The sequence below is a fragment of the Mesocricetus auratus genome, unplaced genomic scaffold (assembly GCF_017639785.1).
Source record: "Mesocricetus auratus isolate SY011 unplaced genomic scaffold, BCM_Maur_2.0 Super-Scaffold_100014, whole genome shotgun sequence".
Lineage (NCBI taxonomy): Eukaryota > Metazoa > Chordata > Mammalia > Rodentia > Cricetidae > Mesocricetus > Mesocricetus auratus.
The window spans coordinates 34,071,318-34,093,041 of record NW_024429197.1 but is presented as its reverse complement, the minus strand read 5'-3'; the positions used below and the strand labels follow the sequence as shown (position 1 = coordinate 34,093,041).

At 40.5% G+C, this 21,724-nt stretch overlaps 1 protein-coding gene across 1 annotated transcript in view; it reads left to right on the top strand.

Moving 5' to 3' along the window:
* Positions 1-21,724, top strand: part of Fyb2 (FYN binding protein 2) — a 103,208-nt gene that overhangs the window by 44,165 nt on the left and 37,319 nt on the right. Inside the window, exon 5 of the mRNA XM_013114976.3 lies at positions 21,431-21,531. Within this exon, the coding sequence (XP_012970430.2) occupies positions 21,431-21,531 (101 nt within the window). The remainder of the gene's footprint in view (positions 1-21,430; positions 21,532-21,724) is intronic.

Here is a 21,724-nt window from a genome sequence, read left to right as displayed (position 1 = left end):
TCAAAACTTCTCGTCCTTTTCAGGGGACACACGGTTGCCGTGTGTCCTGCTCTTCACAAGGGCAGTGGTGTCAGGAGCAATGGGTCCAGTAGAATGCTTCTCTTATCTCTCGTTTTCAGAATTCCTCCTGTAAAAAATTCACAAAGAGATCCTACTATTATTTTCCAGCTACAAAGCCCTGTACCTCACACTTCTGTCCCTTGTTTTAAAGCTCCCATCCACAGTCACCCTGGAAAAGAAGTTGTTTCTGATGGCTCCTAGATATCTGGCCTGGAGAGTCAGGTCAAATGTTTTCCGATGATGCAGCTGGGTCAGGGATACCCAGGCCTTCCCCGGGCCAGTGTGGCTCTGGAGCAGAGGCACAAAGGTTCCGGTGACTCTTCCTCATAACGAAGGGAGCCGAGGAGGGCTACTCGGGGCCCACTCCGAATGTTCTCTTTAGGTTTCACTTAGGAGCAGGCAAGGGCAGCACTGAGATACTACGTGGTTTGGAGCCACACACTCTTCACCTTTTGTCAGTGGCATTCAGGGGAGAAGTTGGAGAATGACAGAAGAATAGACAGGTTGCAGGCTGCAACCTGTTTTTGTTTAAGTGCACTTTTCGTTTTTTTTTAACTTTTTACTTATTCTTTGTGTCTTTTACATCATGCACCTCCATCCCATTCACTTTCCTGTCCCTTTGTATCCTCCCTCTGCCCTTGCAATGCTCCCCCCCCCCAAATAAAATCAAATTTAAGAGAAGAAAAAAGAAAAACAGAGAGAAGAAAAAATCAATCATGGAAGCTGTAGTGTGACAGAGGGAGTTACGCAGTAAACCTGTAGTCCATACATCTTTACTCGCCAGTGTTCATGGCAAAAAGTCATTGTTCTGCTTTGAGGCCTCTGGTTTCTGCTACACTATATGCAGGGCCTTCACTGGGACTCCTCTTGGTTATCGTGCTGTTGCCTTGTGTCATGGAGACCCTGCAGCTTTGGGTCTGTGGGACTGGCCCCTTCATGTGCCTCCAGCAGCTCACAGATACAGTGGATGTTGGGGTGGGCCAACTCATAGCCCTGGTTCTGAGCCTGGGTAGTTGCAGGGTTGGTCAGCCCACTGGCTCTCCCTTGTCCTCACCACCAGGGTGAGCTCTCCTGCATTGTCCTGGCTAGCCCACCCCTTACAGTGACGAGCAAGGAGAGGGGCCAGTTCTCCCATCCCTACATATCTGTAGGGGCAGTTCTACTGTGTTGCCCAGGCATGGCACAGGGGTCATTTACCTGAGTGCTGTAGCTGATGGGGGCAGGAACAGCTCTACCACTCGTACGGCCCCAGTGCCAGCCCTCCCACCTGCCTCAGGCAATGATGGGTGGAGAATAGGGGGAGGTAAAGCAGATGAATAATGGGGGCAACACTGCCATGCTCACAACATTGGAGCTGGCTTGACCATGTCTCTTTCAATGGGGTTGGCTGTATTGTGTTGCCTACGCAAGGTGTAGGGCATAGGTCTATTCAGTAAGGTTGACTGGAAGTAAATTTTTAGATGTTGTCACACATCTGTCATTGCTTAGACTTTTTATAGCTATTAGACTCATGCGAGGAAGGTATTATTTATAGTCTTGTTTCACAGATGAGAAACTAGGGGTGGTGATGTTTCTTGACTTGATCCAAAGTATGATATATACGGAGGTTGCTCAGGATATGAACTTGAGACTTAATTAAGGATTTTCTACTGCACTGTATTCTCTCAGACTTTCTAACAGGAAGGGTTTTTGGAGGAGTCTTTTATACTACAAACTATGAATAAAAGGATCATCTGTGATTTTCATCTCTATTTCCCAGTACCTATCATGCAGGGATTTGTAAGGAATAATTATTGAATGACTAAATGATGGACCAGGGGAATGTCAGATAAACTGAATGAAAGAAAGACAGTTGAATGGATTAAATGATATAAACTTTTAGGCAAATGATGATAGATTTCATTTCTTTATCTTGCACTGATTTGCATATCCAGTGTCATAGCTGCCTATTGTTTGAGCTTAGTGAATAGCTGAGTTGCGCTCTTAGTTTTTGCTTGGAAGCTGTGTGAAAATGGGGTTCACATGAAACCTTTTGTCGTCCTCAGTCTAGAGCCTAGCTTCAAGTGGATTGCCAGGACATTGTCCTCATTCTTTCAGCTTTCATCGTAGACATGATTCTCTCCTCCTTTTTTTGTGAACTCATTGCTCTGTGGCTACACTATAAAATTAGTCATCAAACATTTGTCATCTATTTTGAATTAAGAATAAAAGCTTTAAAAAAAAGCAAATGTCAAATGTTTTGCCAGAGTTCAGGAATTCCTTCTTTGTATGTTCTGACCATTGCTTATCCAGGCTTCTCTCCTAGCTCCTGTCTTCCTTGACTGATGCCTTTCAACCTATGGAGTAGCCTGTTGGTACCTACTCAAGCAGGCTTGCTGCAGTTATGCAGAAGTCCCTAGCCTCCTGCTATGCACGGAAGGGTCTTCTTCCTCATCATTTCCTTCTAGATACTACTTGTCACATATGACTTATTTTTACTAATTAGGTAATTCAGTAATTATCAAATCCAAGTATGTGCCAGCCGTTGTTTAGACTCTGCTCTCATGCAGGATTATTTTTCAGTTGAAAGAAAGACAAATAAGCCAATAATGGCATACTACAAGGTAGTGTCAAATGTGCCCACACAAACTTTCCAGCCTCTATCTTAGGTTCCTCACCCAAGATACTAAGCTCACAGATGGAAAGATAGGCTAGAGATGCATGATGTAAGAGACACAAAGACTAAATAAAAATAAAAAATAAGTTATTATTGCTTTCTGTCTAACTCCTCTGCTGTTCAGATCATAAGGTTCCTGAGTGTAGGCACCTTGCAATACTCGCCTTCATGTTCTAGAACAGTGTGAGACAAGAGGAGCTAAGTGGGGAAACATGATGATGTGACATTATCTTCCCCTACTAGGGCATGTCTGAATCGATGCAATGTGTTTTTGAGTGTTGACACCGTGCCCAAAGCTTTCAGATTTTAGAGCACTTCTGATTTTGAATTCACATTAGGGATACCCAACAGGTAAAATGTATGAAAATAATCAAAATATCTGAGAAACATTGAAATCTGGAACCATCTCTTCCCATGATTTTCTGATAACATGTACTGAGACTTTATTGTTGTGGATACCAGAAGGTGATACACTTGTCAACTGGCAGTCATCCTCATGCCAAATACTAGATTAGGTACTGGGGACCCAGCATGACACAAGGTGTTACATGATCCCATAGCAACAGATCGAACTAAACTAGCTTTAAAAGTCAGAAAATCGTTTATAGACTATGTCCATGATTTACAGGCGGACAGTGAAGTATAGTTTTATGTAGGCTTCGGTGGCAGGAGGGCTGCTAGAGAAGGTACCTGGGGAGGCACAAGGGTGGGTGGGATCTGGTGTAGAAAGGAGTGGCCATACGGAAACCATTGTGGTGATATATTATTTATGATTTAGTAAAACTTGCCTGAGGATTCAGAAAACAAAGTCAGCCTCAAGCTACAGAGATCAGGCAGTGGTGGTGCACACCTTTAATCTCAGGACTCATGATTAAGAGGTAGATGGATCTCTGCTAGTTAAAGGCCACCATGGCCTACACAAGAGTAGAGAGTAACCGAGCTCACGCCTTTGATCCAAGCACGTGGGATCACACACCTTTAATCACAGGACTCAGGAGAAGGTATTTAAGATGGGAACAGGGTCTCAGAGAGAGCATTCATTCTCCAGCCACATTGAGGAGAGGAAGACAGTGAAGTCTCAGGATTCTCCAGCCACACTGAGGAGAGGTAGCAGTCTGAGGCTTGGTAGAAAGCTCATGGATCAGCCCTTTCTCTCTGAGGTAGAGTAAGAGCTGGTGGCCGCTGCTTTACTTTTCTGATCATCAGCTTGAAGCTTGAGCCCCAATATCAGTCTCTGGGTCTTTTATTTTTCCTTCAATAAACCATCCCAGGTTCAGGCACTGCCCTTCAGAACCCTGAAGCTAGCAGCACACATGGTGCCCTTGAAAAGTAGAATGGAGACCCACGAGGTCAAAGTTTGCCCAATAGTGAGATGAGATGGGGAGTTTCTTTTTAACGTTCTATGTATGTGTACATATATGAATGCACATATGTATGGGCGCTAGATGCCAATGACACATGTGTTCCTCGGTTGCTTTTCACCTTACTTTTTGAGACAGGTTGTCTCACTGAACCTGAAGTTTACTATTCAGCTAGTTTTTCTGGCCAGCAAGCCCTGGGATACTCCTGTGCTTGGATTACAGACATTTTCCACTGAATCTGGCTTTTTTTTTTTTTTTTTTGAGACAGGGTTTGTCTGTATTGTTTTGGAGCCTGTCCTGGAAGTCACTCGGTAGACGACCAGGCTGGTCTAGAACTCACAGAGATCCACCTGCCTGTGCCTTCCAAGTGCTGGGATTAAAGGTGTGCGCAACTAATGCCCGGCCCGAGGCTGGCATTTTATGTGAGTGCTGGTGAGCTGAGCTCAGGTCCTTGTCTTTGTCATTCCCTTTTACCTTTCCATAAGCCATTTTCCACATAGCACCTAGAATGATCCAGAAATATAACTTAGACATGTTCCTCTTATTCTTTAAAGGGCTCCTAAGTTTCTAAAAAAAGTATAAAACAGCTCTAGTGGACTAGAGGAGGGTTCGTTTGTAAAGTGCTTGAAGCACAGAGACAAGGACCTGGACACTGAGGCAGGTGGATCACTTGAGTCTGGGAAACACCCTGTCTTAAACAGAACATGAATAGGACTGTATGACTGAACTGAATGAGAATTGCAGCGTTCCTCAACTTTACATATATATAATTTAAATTTAAATTAGAAACAAGGTTGCTTCACATGTCAATTCCAGGTCCCTCTCCATTTCCTTCCCCTCCTCCCATGCCCTCCCACCAACCCCCCCCCATATCCCCTCATTTCCCCAGGGAGGGTGAGGCCCTCCATGGGGTTGTCCATAGTCTGTCATTTCATCCAGGGCAGGGCCTAGACCCTCCCCCAAGAGTTCAGGGTGAGGGTGCATCTCACATTGTTGGATGGGAGTCCAAAGTCCATTTGTATACCCGGGATAAATACTGATCTACTGCCCAAGGCTCAATAGATTACCTAGGCCTCCTCACTGACACCCACATTCAGGGGGTCTTGATCAGTCCCATGCTGGATTCCCAGGCATCAGTCTGGGATTCAAGAGCTAACCCTTGTCAGGTCAGCTGTTTCTGGGGGTTAAACCAGCCCAGTCTTAATGCCTTTGGTCATCTGTCCTCCCTCTCTGTCACTGGATTTCTTGAGTTCAGCTCAGTGCTTAGCCGTGGGAGTCTGCCTCTTCTTCCATCAGCCACTGAATGTCTGCAGCAGACATACCCATTCTCTCCCTTGTGACTTTAGATAACTGTTTGGTCAATCCCCCTGGGATCCTCTTTGTTTTATATCGTAACATTCTTTCTCACCCTCCTCACCCTTTCCTCCTTCCAACTCCTCCCAAATCCTCCCCTGAGCACCCTCTCAAATTCAGTTGTTCTGTTTTGACAAGTTGTGTTTTTGTTTGCAATGATCTCCATTGTGAAGAGAAGCTTCTTTGATGAGGGGTGAGTGCTATATTTACACCTGAAAATTTCAAGCTATAAAATGCAGACAAGAGAGAACATGCAGTGTTGCCCTTTCTGGGTCTGGGTTAGCTAACTCAGTATGATCTTTTCTACATCTGCTTATTTACTTGAACACTTCATGAGTTCATTTTTATTTACAGCTGAGTAGTATTCCATGTGTACATGTATCACATCTTCATTATCTACTTGTCAGTTGAAGGACATTTAGTTTGTTTTCATTTCCCAACTATTGTGAATAGAGCAGTCCTTGAACATGGCTGGGCAAGCATTGTGGACTTGGATAGCAAGTCCTTTAGACACATGCCAAGGAGTCATAGAGTGGGGTCATATGATACATTTATTTATAGCTTTTTGAGAATTCTCCACACATATTTTCAGAGTAGCTACACCAGTTTTCAATCCCAACAACACTAAATAGGTGTTGCCCTCCACCACATTCCCTGTTGGTGGTTTCGTTGATTTCTTTTTCAATTCAGACTAGGGTAAAAAGGAATCTCAAAGTTGGGTTATTTGTTTGTTTTATATCTAGTTTTGTGAGTTCTTTATATATCTTGGATAATAGCCTCTCTTTCCATTAATAGGATGTCGCTCTGTCGGAATGTCCTTTGCTATGTAGAAGCTTATCAGTTTCATGAGGTTGTTTTTATTAATTGTTGATCTTAGTACCTGTACTATTGGTGTTCTGTTCAGAAAGTCTTTTCCTGTGCCAAGGAGTTCAAGTCTACTCCCCACTTTCTCTTCTATCAGGCTCAGTGTATCTGGGTTTATATTGAAGTCTTTGATCCATTTGGAGTTGAGTTTTGTATAGGGTGATAAGTGTGGATCAATTTGCCTTTTTCTAACATCTAACCATCCAGCTTGACCAGCACCATTTCCTGAGGATGTGGGGTTTTTTTTTCCAATGTATATTTCTGACTTCTTCATTAAAATCATTTGTCCATAGGTGTGTTGATATTTGTCTGAGACTTCGGACAATTTCGTTACATTAATCAACTTGTCTGTTTTGTGCCAATACCATGCTGTTTTTGTTACTATAGTGTTGCACTGCATTTTGAGGTTGGGGATCACCATCTAGCAGGTCTTTTATTATTCAGGATTGTTTTCGCTATCCTGGGTTTTCTGTATCTATATGAAGCTGACAATTGTCCTTTCAAGAACTATGAAGAACTGTGTTGGAATTTTGATGGGGATTGCATTGAATCTGTAGATTGCTTTTGATAGGGTGACTATTTTTACTGTGCTATTTCTACTGATCCATGACCATGGGAGATCTTTCCATCTTCTGATATCTCCTTTAATATCTTGAAGTTCTTACCATGCAAGACTTTCCCTTGCTTGGTTAAAGTTACCTGATGTGTGCTGCAAATATGTGTTGCTTTTACTAGTTGATAAATAAAGCTGATTTGGCCAATGGCCAGGCAGAATAGAGCCAGACTGGAAATCCAAACAAAGATATGGAGAGAACAAAGGCAGAGGCAAGGAGATACCAGGTAGCCACCAGAGAAGCAAGATGTGAGGTAACAAGCCACAAACCTCGTGGTAAAATATAAACTAATAGAAATGGATTGGTAATATTTTGTGAGAGCTAGCCAGTAATATGCCTGAGCCACTGGCAAAACATTTATAAGTAATTTTAAGCCTCTGAGTGTTTGTTTGGAAACTGGCAGGCAGGAGAGAAACCCTATTTACAGTTACCCCAAGAGACTTCATAATAGTTAAGACTATTGTAAAAGGTGTTGTTTCCTGATTTCTTTCTCAGTCTTTTGTCATTTGTATATAGGAGGGCTATTGATTTTTGTGAGCTAATTTTGTATCCAGCTACTTTGCTGAAAGTGTTTATCAACTGTAGGAGTTTACTGGTGGAATTTTAGGATCACTTATATATACCATCATGCAAATAGATATAAAAATACTTTGACTTTTTCCTTTCCGATTTGTATCCCCTTGATCTCTTAGTTGTCTTATTGCTCTAACTAAGGCTTCAAGTACTATATTAAGAATATGTAAAGAGAGCAGATGGCCTTGTCTTGTTCCTGGTTTTAGTGGAATTTCTTTGAATTTCCTTCCTTTTAAGTTGACATTGCCTATTGGCTTGCTATCAACTGATTTAATTATATTTAGGTATGTCCCTTGTATCCCTTTATCAGGAAGGGGCGTTGGAATTTTTTCCAAAGGCCTTTTCTGCATCTAATATGATGGTCATGTGGTTCTTGTCTTTCAGCTGATTTATATGATGGATTATATTAATCATTTTACATGTGATGAACCATCCTTCCATCTCTGAGATAAAGCCAACTTAATCATGGTGGATGATCTTTTTCTTGTGTTCTTGGATTCAGTTAGCAAGTATTTTATTAAGAATTTTTGCTTCTGTGTTCATAAGGGCAAGTGATCTGTAATTCTTTTTCTTTGTTAGATCTTTATAGGGTTTGAGTATTAAGGTAACTGACCTCACAAAATGAATCGGGCAATGTTCCTTCTTTTTCTACTTTGTGGAATAATTTTGGGGAATATTGGCATCAACTCTTCTTTGAAACAGTTGGTATAATTCTGCACTAAAACCACCTGGCCTTTGCTTTTGTTTTTGTTTTTGTTTTTTAGTTGGAGGACTTCTATGACGACTTCTATTTCACTAGGGATTATCGATCTCTTTAAATTATTTATCAGATGTTGATTTGACTTTGGTATGTTATATATATTGAGAAAATTATCCATTCATTTATATTTCCAGTTTATTGGAGTACATGTTTTTAAAGTATGTCCTTATGATTCTCTGGATTTCCATGGTGTTTTTTGTTATGCCCCTACCTTTCATTTTTAATTTTATTAATTTGGATCTTCTCACTCTGCATTTTAGTTAATTTGCCTAGGGATTTGTCAATTGTAATGATTTTTCTCAAAGAACCAACTCTTTGTTTCATTGGTTCTTTGAAATGATTTTTTTCTATTTTATAGATTACCAGTTGAGTCTTGTGTTGTGTCCCAGTATATGACCAGCTTTGGACAAATTGGTTTGTCCAATGAGGTACTGATGTGTTTGGGTGAAATGTACTGTGGATATCTGTTAGGTCTTTTTGGTTTATAGCATTGGTTCTAGGATTTCTCCATGTTGTTTTTGTTTTTCTGAATGACCTGTCCATTGGTGAGAGTGGATTTTTTAGTCTCCCATCACCAGTGTGTGAGAGTCACTTTGTGGTCTAAGCTGTAGTAGTGTTTCTTTTATAAACTGAATACCCTTGTGTTTGGCACATAGATGTAAAAATTGCAATGCTGGGGCTGGAGAGATGACTTAGCAGTTAAGAGTACTGGCTGCTCTTCAAGAAGACCAGGTTCAATTCCCAGCACCCACATGGCAGCTCACAACTGTCTGTAACTCCAGTTCTATGGGACCCAATGCTCATGGCAAAACACCAGTGCACATAAAATCAAAAATGAAACACTAAAGCTTTATGATGCCAAATTTAAATTATGAGAGCTTCACCATAAGAAAGTGTGAAATTTAATGTTATGTCTATAATAAATGAACTTAATAAGACATCTCAGCTTTTAAAATATAATGTTACCAATGTAATAGTACTAGCATGCTTTTGTGGCACCCTTATGCAGAGGAAAAATATTTTATTCAATAGTCATACTATAGCTGTAAAGTATATTCCATTATTGGTATTTTGCAGAGTGGAAAATGGAAGTTTAAGCTGTTTGTCCAATGCTTTTTTAACTGGCATTCAAGGAGAGGTAGGGTTTTATTTCCCTCCATCTGCAGCCATACTCCTGACCTGGCCACTGTGCAGCCTCTCCATGCTTCGACCACTCTGGAAGCATTTTTCATAAATGTGGAGATAAAAAAATTGAATCATAGTTAGTTCTTACTTATTCAAGTTCTTTATATTGATCCACACTGTGTAAAATTGAGGTGGATCCTAGATCTAGCTCCAATGACCTAGAAAAAGAAAGGAAAACAAATTCTTAGCAAGGAAGAAAATTTAAGTATCACCCACAATATCTCTTTCCTAAGAGTGGACCTGTATGTAATAGTCCTTGTAAACGGATCTGAAAGATACTGGCCCTGCTGCTTCTCCTCCTCCTCCTCCTCCTCCTCCTCCTCCTCCTCCTCCTCCTCCTCCTCCTCCTCTTCCTCTTCCTCTTCCATCTCTCTCTTCCTCATCCTCCTCTTCCTCCCCTCCTCCTCTTCTTAGAAGAAGAGGTTAGAATCCTTTAAAATCATCTAAAGTCAGAGATTTGCTCATTTCTGACAAAATTTGTACCAGGAATTGATTAGATATCCTCTTTCAATTCCTCCACAAACTGTTTCTTATTAGTAAGGTTAATTTCCTATGATCTGATGAGGTCATCAAGGCATTAGAGTGTGAGATACACAGCACAGCCTCTAATTTAGTCACATTTCTCTCAATTATCTCCTGCAGGAGGGATGAACAAAAAATATGAAAGAAAAAGTTACTAAAGCGTTAGAATTTATAATTGTTTTCCTTTTTAGCAAGGCAGAAACTAGTCCTGTATCTTTAAAAACATTATAGATAGTATGCAAGTAAAGACCAGAAGATTAAAAAAAGAAATGGTTCAGAGATTAGGAGCACTTACTGCTCTTCCAGAGGACTCAAGTTCTGTTCACAGCACCCTTGTCAGTCAGCTAACAACTGCCTGTAACTTCAGCTCCAAGCGATCTGACACCCTCTTCTGGCCTCCACAGGCAGCTATATTCAGGTCACGGTCACGGTTACGGTTACACACACACACTCACTCACACACACACACACAAAAAAAAATAAATTTCTAAAAACATAAAAAGAAATAAAATAGCCAAATTGTTGAATGAAGGAAAATATGTGGATATAATGTTCTTATGATATTATGATATTACATGGAGGAAACAAAAGAAGAGAAATGCCCTCCTTTTCATTTCCTGTGACCTGTGTGAAGATATACTAAAGTGTGAAGCCTCATTAGTGTGCAGGGAGAAGGACTGCGTGTTATGTCTCCTCCAGTCTCCCCACACTTGGTGTGATGGTGCCCCTTTGGCTCACTTCACAGATGTACTTCTCCCCTATAGAGCCAACACCTGTAGACTTAGGAGTGTGTCCATATAGTTTTTTCTTACACTGAAACTACAAATTCACTTTTGTTAAAACTGAACCTTTAAATGTTTATGCACACAGTAGGTTACTCTCCCTTCCACAGCTTGTTCAGAAAAGCAGTTTTCTAAGTCGTAAGTCTGTGGATTTTGATTGCTGTGTTGTATTCCATCCAGTGAACATCTCACATTTGCTCGTAGATTCCTCCCTGGGGAGTGGCTAATGTGGTTTCAAATTACATATGAAACAGTGCTGCATCGAGATGAGTCCAAGCAAATTCTTTAAAGCCATTTGTTTGCCAAGGAGCAGACATATTATCTTCCATAGTGGTTGTGCCAAGGCTTTTCCAAACAATGTAAAGATTTGATGTTTCTCAATTCTTCCCACTAAATGTGGTGGCATTCTCAAGCTGGGATTCATACTGATCTCACTATGTGAACTAAATTGTTCTCCTTTCCATTTTCCTCTTTCCTATGGGTTTAAGGATTTAATTTTGTATGGTCTTCAAATTGATTTTTCTGTGGTGACTATAATGATTTTATCCAAGTTTCCATGGGCTACCCTTTTTTCTATTGCTGAAGTTCCTGATAGAATTTATACAGACATTAACTCTCTGTTGTACTTTGTCATTAAATATGGTATTTGTTGGACGATTAATCCAAATAAGAAGGTTTAACTTCGTGAAATGCTTTTTTTTGCATTAATTAAAATCTGACTTTTTCCCATTAAAATTGTGATTAATTGGTGTGATACAGTCCCTAATAATGAGACATTCTTGTGATGTTGGAATAAATTCATTTGCTCTTGAGGTACTTTTAATTCATATTCATTTATTTTTCTAGGGATTCCTAGGCAGGGCTGGGTTGAATTTTTTTAAAATAAGATTTGAACTCTTCCAATTTTCTTTTATTCGATTATATTGTTCCTATGTGAAAATTATATTAGCCTCTTAAAATTAGAAATTTTGCCTTGTTTCTATTTTCTGAAGCTTTCTCTTAACCAAGTTAATAGGGGCTGAGAAGGTGGTTGCGTGACTAATGCACCTGCCACACAAACATAGGGAACGGAGTTTGCTCTGTCACACTGAGCCAGATGTCTGGTGTCTGCTAGAGCTGACTCCACTTAGTTGTTTCCCTTCTATGTGCACAGGGACCTCTACTGACCACGCTTGGCATCAGGGCTGTGAATTGGTCAGGTTCTCTCCCACTCTTGAGTATCACCAGATTTGGTCCTTTGGGGTGGCTGATGTTCTAGGTAGAAGTGTGTCACAAATACACAGGGGACGAGGGAGGGAGATCTCCACAAGGTAAAGTACTGCTCAGAAGTGTGTGTGTGTGTGTGTGTGTGTGTGTGTGTGTGTGTTTGTGTGTGTGAGTGTGCATGGGCGCGTGTGTGCGAGACTCTGCCAGGTTGAACACAGGTTCCCTCATTTGTGGCTGATCTTGGTTTTCAGACACCCAAGGTAGTTCACTTTTGTTATAATTATTTTATATGTATGGGTGTTTTGCCTGCATGTGTGTTTGTGGGCCACCCATGTGCCTGGTACCCACCTTTAATCCCAGTAGCAGAGAGGCAGAGGCAGGCAGATCTCTTGAGTTCAAGGCCATCCAGGCCTACAGAGCAAGTTCCAGGACAGTCAGGACTACACAGAGAAACCCTGTCCGGGATAAAAATTTAATAGATACCCCAAAATGATAATTTCGGATTTCAATCTGCAGCATCCGACCTCCCCACAACCACAGCTCTAACCACCCATGTTTGGTCCTTCAACACAGACATGGCTTTCTTAGGAAACCTGGTTCGTAACAGGAGGATCTGGATTTCAAGTTCCAGGATCAGTGCTGGATCTCTGCATCACAGGTGTGGAAATGAATGCTGATCCCACACCTGTCCTTGATGCTGGGCTTTGAGCTTCTGGTTTCTTCTAACCAAATATTCCAGCTCTGTGGCCACAGAGAGAAAGCTCATTCCCTTGGGAGAGTGCACAGATATTTTCTAGAACTCATCATAGGTCAGGCAGCATCTGACACCCTGCTGGCAGCACAGTTCTAGCTTCCCAGTGAGAAGTGACTCACCTTGACCTTCAGACTTAGACGTCAACCTGCTGCCTGGCGTGAGGACTCTCTTTATCTGGTCCTGGGTTTCCTGGGAGTCTCAACAGTTCTCACCTAAGTTTCTTATTATGCATTTCCTCACTACATCTGGCACCGGGATTCTGCCTCATTGATTTCTCTGTAAACTCTGTGATCTTTCTGTAATATATTGTGTGGCTGAATCTCATTGAGAATCCCTGTACTTTGGGGGAGGGCACCCACTTACACATTTGCATAAGTCACTAGACAGCCCGGTGTGGTTTCTCTAATGAGGAAAAACATACAAAGAGCTATTAAATGTGTTTGAAGATGTGTTTTATTTATTTTTTCCTTTTATTGAAAACAGATGTTTTAATCACATGATGTATCCTGGTTCCAGTTTCCCCTCCTTCTACTACTCCCATTTCTTCTCCTCAGCCTTCCTATCCAGATCCACCTCCTTTATGTCTCTCATTGGAAAAAAACCATGCTTCTAAGGGATAATAATATAATAAGACTATATAGAAACTAACACATCAGAATAGGGCAAAAGAGCCAAAGAGAAGGCACAAGAAATAGAGACCCACTTATTCACACATGCAGGAATCCCATAAAAACACTGAACTAGAAGCCACAATATATACACAGAGGACCTGCCATGTAATAAGAGAATATATAATATATGAGAAAAAATTGTAAAGCCCTGACAGGACATTGTGAGAGAAGGAACCTCCAAAAATGCCATGTTTTCTGTTGTCCATCTACTGCTAGCCATGGGAGCTACCCTTAAGAGTAGTTTGTTTCCCTGGTGAGACTCCTTTGGATAAAATGGAATTTCCATTTGCAAGTAGTTATCAATTAAAGATAGCTTCTGGGTTAGTGATGGGGGAATTTATGAGATCTCTCCTTTTTTTTAATGTAAGCACTTATTGCTTTGAACTTGCCTCTTCAAACTACCTTCATTGTGTCCCATGAGTTTGGGTATGTTGTATATTCATTCCATTCAATTCTAGAAAGTCTTTAAATTCTTTCCTGATTTCTAGCTTTTTTCTTACATATTTTTTTATTTTAGAATCACTCTTACTTACGTATCAATCCTCCCATTCCATAGCCCTCCCATCCTCCCATGCTCTCCACCAACTCCCCAACCCACCCCCTACCCACTCCCCAGGGATAGTGAGGCCCTCCACAGGGGACCATCAAAGTCTGTCACATCATTTGGGGGAGGGCCCAGGTCCTCCTTCATGTATCTGGGCTGCAATAGTATCCCTCCATAGGGAATGGTCTCCCAAAGTCCATTTGTGCTCTAGGGATAAGCCCTGGCTCCACTGTTAGAGGTCCCATAGACTGCCCTGGCCTTCTAGCTGGCACCCACATTCAGATGGCTTGGTTGGGCCCAATGCTGGTTTCCCAGCTTTATGACTAGGGTTTCTGAGTTCTCATCAGGTCAGGTCAACCGTTTCTGCAGGTTTCTCCAACACTGTCTTAGCTCCTTTGCTCATCCCTCCTCACTCTCCACAAATGGATTCCAGGAGTATGGCTCAGTGTTAAGCTGTGGGTGCCTGCTTCTACTTAGATCAGCTACTGGATGAAGGCTCTAGGAGTGGCAACTGTAAGAAAAAAGGACCAGGCAAAGAAACACACTTTGGCCCTGCAACCAGAACCAAAGAAATATATACTGACCCTGAAACCAGCACCAAAGGAACACACTTTGTCCCTGGAATCAGAGCCAATGAAGGAAATACCCCCCTGGCCCTAAAACTAGAGCCAAAAGGCTGAAAAGGACCAGAGAAAGAAACATACTTTGGCCCTGAAACCAGAGTCAAATCTGACCCTAACCCTGTGCAGAAAACTAACCAATCCCTGATCAGGAGATCTAGCCATTCTATACTCAGGGACTGAAATTTGACAAACCCCCACACTGAAACCCCCCCCCCCCAAGAATCCATATATAAACCCTGTGTCTGTTTAGTTTGTGGCTGCCCTACCTTAGCAGAGGCAGTCACTCTCCTGGATTCTTCCCTCCCATTAAATCTCTTGGATGAGCTTTGGGTGAAGATCTTTTTTTTTTTGCTGCAGAGCAGAGATGACCAAGCGAGCAGGGCTGTAATACTTTTGCTGGGAAACCTTCCCCTGGCAGAGTGAAGTTGTTGAGGAGACCTGAACTGTAACAACTTCGCCAGGGAAACCCTTCCCTGCTGGAGCAGAGCTGATACACTGGGGAAGCCTCCCCTAAAACAGGGCTGTAAGCTGCTATGCTTACTGTGACCTGTGGTAGTCCTTGGCTCCTGAATTCCAGGGTACCTTTCCATCTGAGCTGTGTAACACTCAGTATTCTGTGACTCCTGAGTGTCAGAATACCTGTCCCATCTGATGCACCCAAAGCTTACAGCCACCAAGATAGTCATCAATCTCATTGTAAGGGAAAGGCATCAAAGGCAGCCTCTCCACCACTGACTAGATTCTTAGTTGGGGCCACCTCTGTGGATCTCCTTAACATTTCTCCTTTTCCAGATGTCTCTCCAAACCTATACTGGCTCCCTCTATCAAGGTAACTCCTTTCTTGCCATTCCCTTTTCCTCTCCTATCTCAATCCTCCTGTTCTCCTACCCCCTCCCCTTCTCCTCCCCTCTCCCCACCTCCCTCCTCCCCTCTATGCTCCCAATTTGCTCAGGGGTTCTTTTCCCCTCCCCTTCTTCGTGGGACCATGCATTTTTCTCTTGGGGTCCTCCTTGTTTCCTAGTTTCTCTGGTGGTGTGGATTGTAGGCTGGTAGTCCTTTGCTCTATGTCTGATATCCATATATGAATGAGTACATACCTTAAGTGTCTTTCGGCCATTTTAGATTCCTCTATTGAGAATTCTCTATTTAGCTCTGTACCCCACTTTTAATTGGATTGTTTGGTGTTTTGTTGGCTAGCTTCTTGAGTTCATTGTATATTTTGGAAATCAGCCCTCTGTCAGATGTGGGGTTGGTGAAGATTTTTCCTACTCTGTGGGCTGTCTTTTTGTCTTGTTGACTGTGTCCTTTGCCTTACAGAACCTTCTCAATTTCAGGAGGTCCCATGTATTAATTGTCAATCTTAGTGTCTGTACTACTGGTGTTATGTTCAGGAAGCAATCTCTCATACCAGTTCATTCAAGGGTACCTCCCACTTCTTCTAAGAGGTTCAGTGGGGCTGGATTTATGTTGAGGTCTTTGATCCATTTGGACTTAAGTTTTGTGCATGGTGATAGATAAGGATCTATCTGCAGTCTTCTACATGTCAGCATCCAGTTATGCCAGCACCATTTGTTGAAGATGCTTTCTTTTTTCCATTGTGTAACTTTAGCTTCTTTGTCAAAAATCAAGTGTTCATAGGTGTGTGGGTTAATATCAGGGTTTTCAATTAGATTCCATTGGTCTACCTGTCTACTTTTGTGCCAAAACCAAGTTATTTTCAGGACTATAGCTCTATAATAGAACTTGAAGTCAGGGATGGTGATGTTTCCAGAAGTTCCTTTATTGTACAGGGTTGTTTTGGCTATCCTGAATTTTTTGTTTTTCCATATAAAGAGTATTGTTATTTCAAGGTCTGTGGAAAATTGTGTTGGGATTTGATGGGGATTCATTGAGTCTGTAGATTGCTTTTGGAAAGATTGCCATTTTTACTATGTTGACCCCATCTATCCAAGAGGATCAGAGATCTTTTCATTTTCTGGCATCTTTAATTTCTTTCTTTAAAGGCTCAAAGTTCTTACTATACAGGTATTTCACTTATTTGGTTAGCATTACCCCCAAGATATGTTATGTTGTTTATGGATATTGTGAAGGGTGATGTTTTTCTGATTTCTATCTCAGCCCACTTATTGTCTGTATATAGTAGGGCTACTGACTTTTTTTTAAAGTTAATTTTGTATCCTGCCACTTTGCTGAAGGTATTTATCAGCTTTAAGAGTTCCCTGGTAGAGGATAGAGTTTTTTGGGTCACTTATGCAAACTATCATATCATATCATCTGAAAATAGTGAAAGTTTGACTTCCTCTTTTCCAATTTGTATCCCTTTGATCTCCTTTTGTTGTCTTATTGCTCTAACTAGAACTTCAAGTACTATACTGAAAAGATATGGAGAGAGTGGGCATCCTTATCTTGTTCCTGATGTTAGAAGAATCACGATGAGTTTCTGTCCATTTAGTTTGATGTTGACTGTTTGTTTGTTGTATATTGCTTTTATTATGTTGAGGTATGTTCCTGTTATCCCACATATCTCCAAGACCTTTATCATGAAGGGGTGTTGGATTTTGTCAAAGGCTTTTCCAGCATCTAGTGAGATGATCGTGTGATTTTTGTTTCTCAACTTGTTTATATGGTGGATTACATTGATGGATTTTCATATGTTAAACCATCCCTGCATCCCTGGGATGAAACCTACTTGATCATGGTGGATGAGTTTTCTGATGTGTTCTTGGATCTGATTTGCCAGTATTTTATTGAGTATTTTTTCATCAATGTTCATGAAGGATATTGGTGTGAAGTTCTCTTTCTTAGTTGTGTCTTTGTGTGGCTTGGGTATCAAGGTTATTGAAGCCTCGTAAAAAGAGTTTGGCAATCCTGATAGCAGTGAGTGAAGTAAGCATATAGGGATGGTTTCCCAGGCCAGTCGGTAGGCACTAGAAAACCAAACTCTCCAATAGAATCCTTTATTCAAATTGAAGGATTATTTCTGTTCCTGATTCAAGTATTTTAAGTCAATAGTGGAATATTTCATATAACACCATTTCATTTACTTTCCTCTGTTGAAAAATAAACAAATGGTCACAAGTTTAAAAAAAAGAGTTTGGCAAAGACACTTCTGCTTCTGTTTCATGGAATACTTTGAGGAGAATTGGTATAAGATGATCTTTGAATTTCTGGTAGAATTCTGCACTGAGGGCATCCGGCCCTGGGCTTTTTTTGGTTGGGAGACTTTTGATGACTGTTTCTATTTCCATAGGGGTTATAGCTCTATTTAAATTGCTTATCTGTTCTTGATTTAATTTTGGCAGGTGATATCTATCCACAAAGTTGTCCATTTCCTTTAAATTTTTGAATTTTGTGGAGTACAGGTTTTCAAAGTATGACCTGATGATTCTCTGGATTTCCTCAGTGTCCGTTGTTATGTCCCCCTTTTCATTTCTGATTTTGTTAATTTGCATGTTCACATTCTGCTGTTGGTGAGTTTAGATAAAGATTTGTCTATCTTGTTGATTTTCTCAAAGAACCAACTCTTTGTTTCATTGATTCTTTGTATTGTTTTCCTGGTTTCTACTTTATTGATTTCAGTTCTCAATTTGATTATTTCCTGGCATCTATTCTTCTGGGGTGAGTTTGCTTCTTTTTGTTCTAGAACTTTTCAGTTGTGCTCTTTAATTCTCTAGTGTGACTATTCTTCAGTTTCTTCATGTGGGCACTTAGTGCTATGAACTTTCCTCTTAGCACTGCTTTCAAAGTGTCCATAAGTTTGGGTATATTATGTCTACATTCTTGTTGAATTATAAGAAGTCTTTAGTTTCTTTTTTATTTCTTCCTTGACCCAAGAATGATACAATTGTGCATTGTTCAATTTCCATGAGTTTGTAGGGTTTCTGTAATTTGTGTTGTTGTTGAGTTCTAACTTTAAAACATGGTGATCCAATAGTATACAGGGGGTTATTCCAATTTTTTTGTTTGTGTTGAGGTTTGCTATGTTGCCTAGTATGTGGTCCATTTTAGAGAAGGCTCCATGTAGCACTGAGAAGGTATATTCTTTTGAGCTTAGATGGAATGTTCTATTGTTGGCTGTTAAACCCAATTTGGTCACAACTTCTATTAGTTCTTTTGTTTCTTTGTTAAGTTTCTGTCTGGTGGTCCTGTCTAGTGGTGAAAGTGTGATGTTGAAGTCTCCCATTGTAATCGTGTGAGGTTTTATGTGTGATTTGAGCTTTATTAATGTTTCTTTTACAAACGCGGGTGCCTTCGTATTTGGATGGACTTTTCCTGTGATGAATATGAAATGCCCTTCTTCATCTTTTTGAATTAGTTTAGTTTGAAGTCTAATTTTTTAGATATTAGGATTGCTACACCAGCTTGTTTATTGGGTCCCTTTGATTGGAAAATCTTCTCCCAACCCTTTACTCTGAGGTAAAGTCTGTTTTTGATGTTGAGATGTGTTTCTTGTACGCGGCAGGATAGATGTCTTCATATCCATTCTGTTAGTCTTTTTTATAGGTGAGTTAAGACCATTGACATTGAGGGATATTAATGACCATTGATTGTTGATTTTTGTTTATTTTGGATTTGTTGGTGGGGGTGTTATTGTGTGTGGATTCCCCCTTTTTTTCTTTTGGTGTTTGGTAAAGTTGGTTTTTTGTGAGTGTAGTTATCTTTGTTGGGCTGGAGTTTTCCTTCTAGAACTTTCTGAAGGGCTGGATTTGTGAATATGTATTGTTTAAATCTGTTTTTGTTTCATGGAACATCTTGTTTTCTACATATATAGTGATTGAAAGCTTTACTGGGTATGGTAGTCTGGGCTGGCATCCATGTTCCCTTATCATTTGCAGAACATCTATCCAGGACCTTCTAGCTTTCAAAGTTTCTATTGAGAAGTCAGGTGTAGTTAGGACAGGTCTGCCTTTATATATTACTTGGCCTTTTTCTTTTGCTGTTCTTAATGTTTTTTTTTTTTATTTTGTAAGTTTGGTGTTTTATTATGTGGTGAGGAGACTTGTTATTGTGATTCAGTATATTTGGTGTTGTGTAAGCTTCTCATACTTTCATAAACATATCCTTTTTTAGGTTGGGGAAGTTTTCTTCTATGATTTTGTTGAATATATTTTCTGTGCCTTTTAGCTGTATTTCTTCACCTTCTTCTAATACCTATTATTCTTAGGTTTGGCCTTTTCATGGTGTTCCGTATTTCCTGGATAGGGTGTAAGGTGTCACTTCAATTATCCTGTATCTATCTAGACTTGCTTTGTGTCTGAGTATGTGGTCAGTTTTGGAGAAAGTTCCATGAGGTACATAGGAGACAGTATCTTCTTTTGTGTTTCTGTAAACATTAGATCAATTTGGTTTATAATGCCAGCTAGCTCCAGCATTTCTCTGTTTGGTTTTTGTCCAGATTTCCTGTCTATTGGCAAGAGTGGAGTATTGAAATCTCCACTATCAGTGTGTGAGAGTCAACTTCTTATTTGGGTAGTGGTGTTTCTTTATAAACTTGTGTGTCCTTTTGTTTGGTGCATCGATATTAAGAATTGCAATGTCCTTTTGGTGTAATATACTTCCCTATCTCTTCTGCTTAATTTTGGTTTGGAGTCTACTTTATCAGATATTAAAATAGCTATACCAGCTTGCTTATTAAGCTTAGAATATCTTTTTCCATTCTTTTGCCCTGAGGTGATATCTATTCTTGATGTTAAGGTATATTTTTTGGATACAGTAGAAGGATGGATCTGCATTTCCCATCCTTAGTGTTTTGATTATTATGTGCAAAGGAGACTTTCTTTTTTGCCCCAATCTATTTGGTAGTCTGTATGCTTCATGTTCCTTGATAGGTACCTCCTTCTTTAAGTTAGGGAAATTTTCTTCTGTGATTTTGTTGAAAATATTTTCTGGGCCTTTGACCTCTGTTTCTTCTCTTTCCTCTATTCCTATTACTCTTAGGTTTGGTCTCTTCATAGTGTTCCAGATTTTCTGGATGTTTTGGACCAGAAGTTTTTATATTTAACATTTTCTTAGCAGAAGTATCCATTTCTTCAATGCCCGAGATTCTCTCTTCCATCTCTTGTATTCTGTTGGTGAGACTTGCCTTTGAGGTTCCTATTCAAGTTTCTAAATTTTTCATTTCCAGATTATACCGTTTTCTTTCTTGATTCTATTTCAACTTTCAGGTCTTGAACTATTTTGTTCATTTCTTCCTACTGTTTGTCTTTTCATAGATTTCCTTAAGATATTTATTTCCTCTGTAAGGTCCTCTATCATATTCATAAAGGCTATTTTAATGTCTTTGTCTTGTGCTTCAACTATGTTGCAATACTCAGGGCCTGCTGTGGTAGTGTTGCTGGGCTCTAGTGGAAACATATGTCCTGACTTTTATTGTTTTGTTTTTATGCTGGCTTCTAGGCACCCAGGTATGGGAAAATTGTAATTCTAGGTGCTGGTATCTAGTCTAGTGTTTTTGGGGTGGGTGTTTTGCTCCTTGGTTTCTGTTGGCCTCTCTGGTTCTTAGGAAGGTGTGGTGACTGTGATCCTTGGTAGGAAATTCTTCTGATAGCTTCCTAGATGTGGCCTCAGGGTGATCCAAGTAAAATGTGTTTTAGGTATTAGGAGTTGACACTTAGTAATGTGGATGACCCTAGGAAGGGGGTTCTGAGGTATAATCCACAGGAAGGAAGGAAGGAAGGAAGGAAGGAAGGAAGGAAGGAAGGAAAGGTGTTCCAGCATGATCTGCTTAGTCCCATGGAAATGAGGGCAGGGAGGGTGGTCTGCTACAGAGCTGGGGATGAGACTGGGAGAATGGACTTGGAGCAGAGGAGGAGAGGCAAAGATCTGTAGTTAGCCTACCTGCTTCCCTGGTCGGAGTCAAAACATGTGTTAGCTCAATGTGTTTCCTCTTCTATGCTTTTCAGTGCTGAGTTTGAAGAGCTACATAATTATGACACAAGAATTTCATATCTGAGTCACTCTAGCAACTCCATTAACCTGTGTGCTGCAGAAGAAACTTCCGAGGGTAAGTCTGCTAAGCCAATTAATATTATAACCCTATGCAGGGTAAAAATGTGTCAAGATGGTATTTTCCCTATAGCTAATGATCTGTCCAGATTTTCCCCACTCTGCCATCTCATTTCCTTTTTATCTCTCCCATATCTAGTCTCTTAACAATATATATCAGCCCAGCTGGGCATCAGCACTGATCTGGACTC